This window comes from Buceros rhinoceros, unplaced genomic scaffold, assembly GCF_000710305.1.
Source record: "Buceros rhinoceros silvestris isolate BGI_N320 unplaced genomic scaffold, ASM71030v1 scaffold993, whole genome shotgun sequence".
Lineage (NCBI taxonomy): Eukaryota > Metazoa > Chordata > Aves > Bucerotiformes > Bucerotidae > Buceros > Buceros rhinoceros.
The window spans coordinates 8,803-15,271 of record NW_010402768.1 but is presented as its reverse complement, the minus strand read 5'-3'; the positions used below and the strand labels follow the sequence as shown (position 1 = coordinate 15,271).

The window sequence follows — 6,469 nt, the reverse complement described above, 5'->3', positions numbered from 1 at the left end:
CAGCAGCTTTAATCCCATTTGCCATCAGCAGCTGATACATGTGCAATTTGTCCATGTGGCTGCTGCCAAAACATACGGAAAAGATCCAGCCCTGTGATTTGCTTTTGGAGACTTAAAATGTACAGCTAAAAAAAAAATCAAATCCTTTTTTCTTTTTCAGCAAGATCACACTTGATTGACAGCCCACCGACTTACAACAGCGATTACGATTATAAAAGCTGGGAAGCTTATTCCAATCTTTCCTACTACACAAGGAGCCTTCCCCCAGTAGGGCTGGACTGCCCCACGCCCATGGGGGTTAAAGGTAAGGACTAGACCAGATGTGGAATGTCCACTTTGAGGAGTTTCTTTTCCTCTTGGGAATCACCGCAAGACCTGCTCGTCTGTAGCCTTTTTTCAGTGTCATTGACCGTGTTTTGGATGCGCTGTGTAGCGACTGAGAAGATGACCATTCTGGTTCTCAGTATCAGTTAGATGCAAAAACCAGGGAATTTAGAACTTTCTAAAAATCAAGAAAGAAAGCACAGAAAAACAGATAATTCCCCTTATTTCAATAAACTGAAAGTCTTAAGCCTTTTTGTTGTTAGGAACAACATTACGTGTAGTTGTCATGAACATCTTGCTCTTTCTCTTGCAGGTAAGAAGGAGCTCCCAGATTCAAAAGTGATTGTGGAGAAGTTTTTGCTAAGGAAAAAATTTATTCCTGACCCACAAGGCACAAATGTGATGTTCACGTTCTTTGCCCAACACTTCACTCATCAGTTCTTCAAGACGGACCACAAGAAAGGACCCAGCTTCACCAAAGCTCTTGGCCATGGGGTACGATTGCAGCTTGGGAACTTGACCACAAGCTAAAACAGTGTCTTATGGGTTGTTGGGGTACACAAACACCGAGGCATGTGCTGTTCGATGCCTTTTGCCCCAAATCAAGGGGCATAACACTTCTGTAACTTCTTGGGCAAATCTCCAGCCCTCAGCAGCCTCTCTTCTGGGTCGGAACTGCTTGCGCGAAGCACGTGGCTCTGTTTAAAATACCTGCCAAGAATCTGCTTCCATCTAAAGCATGTTAGATTCAGAGAGCGTCTGAAGCTTCTCTACCCCCTTCCTGTCAGCCACAAAGCTCTGTATCAGCACTGTAAACTGTCTCGGGTGCTGCAAGTCAGAGATTTACTTTTAAAAAGGACTTTGAAAGTGCACTTGGATTTAGCATTGTTAAAAAACAGGCAGCTTTTGGACAAAGGGCTCCTTGGTGTGAGTGTAATGTGGATGTCTAAACCAGAGCTGTGGCATACGGGTGCATACACAGAGCCATCGGCAGAAGAGAAACCTGCTGCCTCTTCACACATCTCTCTTTGCGCAGAGATGGCTCCAGTTGCCGGGAGGTAATTTGGCTTCATCTCTAAATTCAGTGCATGATACTTGTAAGGTAACAATAATATACTTCAGGGTAAACATCCAGGGGCTGAGCTCCTGTTGGCATCTGTAGAAGTGCAGTGTATCCTAAAATAGCAGAAAATGTGGATTGGCTTCATGTTCCAAATGCTTTTATTTTCTAGGTTGACTTGAACCATATTTATGGGGAGACTCTGGAGAGACAACTCAAACTGAGACTTCTAAAGGATGGAAAGCTGAAATACCAGGTATGTCTTCCCTCAAAATTCCTGCCACCCTACTGGATGACGCATATATTCGTAGAGTGCTAACCGAGTCAACATGGCTCAGCTTATAAGTGTCACAGCTTACAGCTCTCATTGTGCTCTTCCTCCCTCCCCCTGGCAGATGATTGATGGAGAAATGTATCCACCAACAGTGAAGGACACTCAGGCTGAGATGATCTACCCCCCTCACATACCTGAGCACCTGCAGTTTTCTGTTGGGCAGGAGGTGTTTGGTTTGGTCCCAGGCTTGATGATGTATGCTACAATATGGCTGAGAGAACACAACCGGGTCTGTGACATCCTCAAACAGGAGCATCCCGAGTGGAATGATGAGCAGCTCTTCCAAACTACTAGACTTATATTGATAGGTGAGTGTCACTTCTCCTACACGTGACTCTAACCTCTGGAGCATGACACTTCTACCCGTTACCTACTGCAGCTGCGGTAGGTGTAGTAAGAGGGAAAGCGGTTGCTGAAACTGGTATGTGAGGGCATAGATCAGGGCCTCCTGACCTGTCACTGTGGTCAGGATGAGGTACAGCTTCCTCCCAGCTAGATTAAAGACAGAAGTGAAGGCAACTGAGCTCAGCGATTCTTTTTTTCCCATATCTAGGGGAGATGGAAATGAAAGCAGTGAAAAGGAAGGAAGCTAAGGCTCATCTCAGAGAGCATGTGAGGCTAGATGACCTCAGGCTCTCAGGTTATGTGGGGTTTTTTGCTGGGGTTGGGTCAGGTCAGGTATGCTTTAAAAGAAAGGCTGTGGTTCAGTCTAAAGTTCAGGAAGTCTTGTAAAATGTAATTCTACATACTTCTGTCTGTCTGCTCCGTGGTATCTTGTCCTATCTCAGTGGTGATGTACACCAAGCCTGGAAAGACCTTGCCCAAACTGAAACAGTAGACCAAAACAATTGCATTAAGCAGTTCTGAAGGTGCAAGATGCTTTCAGATGGTCTTTTTAATCCCCCTTCCTCTGTCCTAAAATATGGTGTAAGTGAACACAATGTAGATGCTGATATCTGGTGTGCTCTGGAACACACCAGGAAGCATATCTTGGGGAGGAGAAGCAGGTTATAAAAAACTTTTCTACCACAGCCAAGAATTCCTGGGGTTTAAAGTACTGTTCCACCCCCAGTCACATGACACACATGAATTATCTTCTAGACAAAATCACAGGATGTTGGTGTTTTTTATCCTGATCACTGCAGTATTTGTTTAGAACAGTTCAGAAATGGCATTTTCTCTGAGTGAGGTGACCACTTACAGTCTCTTGGGGAACCGGTGCCAATATTCTCGTATTTCACGACCAACAGGAGAGACAATCAAGATCGTTATTGAGGACTATGTGCAACACTTAAGCGGCTACCAGTTCAAACTCAAGTTTGATCCCGAGCTGCTGTTCAACCAGCGATTTCAGTACCAGAACCGAATTGCGGCTGAATTCAACACTCTCTACCACTGGCACCCGCTTCTGCCAGACACATTCCAGATCCACGACCAGGAGTACACATTCCAGCAGTTTCTCTACAACAACTCCATAATGCTGGAGCACGGCCTCTCCCACATGGTGAAATCCTTCTCCAAGCAACATGCTGGCAGGGTAGGTACCTTCTCAAGTTGCTCATGAACCAACAGGGACCTAAACTGGGGTTGAGACAAAGGGGTAGAATAGAGTTGTCCAAAACTAATGGTGCTCTCTATAGGCAGAACTTCCTCATGGCTCTTACTGGGAGACCTCACTACTTTTCATCTGTGTTAAACAGGTTGCTGGTGGGAAGAACGTTCCTGCTGCAGTACAGAAAGTAGCAAAGGCTTCAATTGACCAAAGCAGACAAATGAGATACCAGTCATTGAACGAGTACAGGAAGCGCTTCATGCTGAAACCATTCAAGTCTTTTGAAGAACTTACAGGTAACAGTTTTCATCCCACTTTTCTTAACACAGTGTTGTTACTAGGCTTGAGCAGGATGGTCTTGCAGTGAAAATAGGGTTTTTCCACTTACGGTTTTTAATCTTCAATAATTGCAGGAGAAAAAGAAATGGCAGCTGAGCTGGAAGAGCTTTATGGAGATATTGATGCGATGGAGCTGTACCCAGGCCTTCTTGTAGAAAAGCCGCGACCAGGTGCCATCTTTGGTGAAACCATGGTGGAGATTGGAGCCCCGTTCTCCCTGAAGGGACTGATGGGAAATGCAATATGCTCCCCTGAGTACTGGAAGCCCAGCACCTTCGGTGGAAAAGTGGGCTTTGACATAATCAATACTGCCTCCTTGCAGAAGCTCATCTGCCACAACGTGAAAGGCTGTCCCTTCGCTGCCTTCCACGTCTTAAATCCTGAACCCACAGAGGCCACCATTAATGTTAGTACCTCAAAAACAGCAATGGAAGATATCAACCCCACACTACTACTGAAAGAGCGGTCTGCTGAGCTGTAAAAAAAATCCATCTATTTATTTATTTATGTAATTTATTCTATTTATGGCTTAGTGTTTAAAAATGAACCAAAACTTGAGCATCTTTGTGGGGCTTTGCCCTAGATGCCTTCCTCGGGTAAGGCTGCCATTTACGAAAGGGATTTTTTGTGTTTGAGCTTGACAGTGGTGAATCCCTTGGTTAAAGTCTTCTGTAACAGAACTATGTATTCCAAAGTGGACACAGATTCCAACTCTTTTAATGTTGTTTTAATACTTGACAAAGGGTGTTGATGGGGTTTTTTGCTTTTTTTAACTTGATAGGGTCACAAAACACTAAAGTTGCTGGGGCAGTAACTTGCTTTTGTAAACTTGAAAATGGGCCATTGAACTAAAAGTACAAGAAAAATTTGACTTAATGGAAACTGCCAGAAAAGATCATCGAATCAGTATGAGCACTTTGAGCTTAACCAAAAATACACGTACTTGAGACTTGCAAAGTGAGAAGGTGCTTTGCACTCACCGATGGTACTACCTCTCCCTCTCTGAGGCACTTTAGAGTAATTTACGTGGGGTTTTATGTGTAAACCTGCTTTCATGTGGCATTATACTTTTTAAATTTTATTATTTAAAGAAAATAGAACTTCTCTTGGATCTTGGTTTTTTTGAAGCATATGTCTCAGAAGTATTATTTATGTAAGAGCTTAGAAGTAACTGACTCTCAGGCTGCTTGTATTTCCATACGTATGTTTTGCTGTGCATGCTTAGTCCAAAGTATGGGTGTTCTTTTTGTAGCTGTAGTGCTCTGGTCTACTTGGTAATATCATTTTAATCTCTGACACTGAAAGGACAAGTGTAGCTGTAGTTAAGGATGCGATTAGAGTATAGCTTCATGTACCCAAACCACAGAGGTAACGGGGGAACAGCAAGAGCTGCGGAGCTGTGTGATTTATCGGAGCTTTCCAGCACCAAGATGTGGAGGAAGCTCATGTGACTGTACACGAGTCATACTGGTGACTTAGTTCTATTTATTGGGGGGAGGGGGGATAATGGTTTGTTTATAACTTATAAACAGAGGCATTTTTAGTGGCTTAAGCTTAATTAAAACTGTCCAGCTGGCACACAATCTCCTAGACATATTTGTCCTGATCCAGCACTAAAATATCTAGTCCCATCTGGCAGGTCAGAAGTTACACAGGATCTTGTAGCAGTGCTTCCAACTTCGCATATAAGGGTATCTTTTTTTAATTTCTAGAGAGGAAGTGTAGAAGATGATCTTCCCATAAAAACAGCTGGGGAACTGTAGGTAAAAAGAAAAAATCCCTTCAGACTGGAATAGAGCAGCAACCTGGTACTCTGGGCCCGTGCCCAAAATTCCTTGACTACTTGTGGAAAAGGACTTGAGTTCTGTCTTCCACCTGACTCTTGCAGAGGCTTGTGCATTGTAACAGCTGTGGCAGTAGTATAGTCTGACTGTGACCTCTGTCTCTGGTGATTTGCTGGCGATGCCCATTGCCTTGCGCTCTGTACGTTTAACGGTTGGCGTGAATTGCTGAATCAAGATCTCCTGTATGGCAGCTGTTTTGGGGTGGTCTTTGGTACGAATGCTGTGGGAGAAGGAAGGGCAGGTGTTTTCCTTGGAGCATGAAGAAGGGGAGAACTTCACTACCACTGTATGTGGACACTTGTTAAACATGTGACTGCCACTCAGACCCCTCTGTGGAACACGCTGCTTCAGAGTGATTGGCTTAGAGCCAAAGCGAGATGAGTCTGGACAGATTGAGTTATTTCAGGGTAGGTGAAGAGGGATGCCTCAGATCATGTCGCTTAAGTTAAAAGCTGCTTCAGAAAGGAATCTCGTTCACTCTGTGCTTTGTACTCTGCAGCCACATTTCAACAGTCGCTTCTCTGTGATCCAACCTGCTGGGTTGAAGATGCTCATGATAAATGTGTATATTTGAGATTATTTATTTAAAATTCTGTGAACTGTTTTTCACTTTATTTTTGTAGGACAAGAATATTTTTAAAGTGCGCTTGTTTATATAAATAAATTGAAAACATTACCTGTATGGGCCCATTTGCTCATTATTTCCTTCAGCAATACTCAGTATGAAATAATTCTTTTTCTTATTTCCCACTCGGGATTAATGGCAGAACTCCAGGGCACTAATCACAGCATTAAATTCTCTCATATCTCAAATCTGAGACACCTGTAACTTAAATCATCTAAAAAGGGTTATTTTTTCCCTTTGGTCACCAGTGAAAAGGGATCACTTACAGTGACATGCTGAGAAGCCAGCTGCTGTTCACCACAGCAAATCATAGAATCATGGACTGGTTTGAGTGGGAAGGAACCTTCAAAGCTCACCCAGTCCAACCCCCTGTGGTGAACCGGGACATCTG

General features: G+C 43.7%; 1 protein-coding gene across 1 annotated transcript in view; it reads left to right on the top strand.

Annotated features, from left to right (window-relative positions):
• PTGS2 (prostaglandin-endoperoxide synthase 2 (prostaglandin G/H synthase and cyclooxygenase)) overlaps window positions 1–4,090 on the top strand; it is a 4,827-nt gene extending 737 nt beyond the window's left edge. Inside the window, exons 3-9 of the mRNA XM_010132721.1 lie at window positions 161–304; window positions 638–819; window positions 1,557–1,640; window positions 1,780–2,026; window positions 2,969–3,255; window positions 3,419–3,566; window positions 3,684–4,090. Of these exons, the coding sequence (XP_010131023.1) occupies window positions 161–304; window positions 638–819; window positions 1,557–1,640; window positions 1,780–2,026; window positions 2,969–3,255; window positions 3,419–3,566; window positions 3,684–4,090 (1,499 nt within the window). The remainder of the gene's footprint in view (window positions 1–160; window positions 305–637; window positions 820–1,556; window positions 1,641–1,779; window positions 2,027–2,968; window positions 3,256–3,418; window positions 3,567–3,683) is intronic.
• The last annotated feature ends 2,379 nt before the right edge of the window (window positions 4,091–6,469 follow it).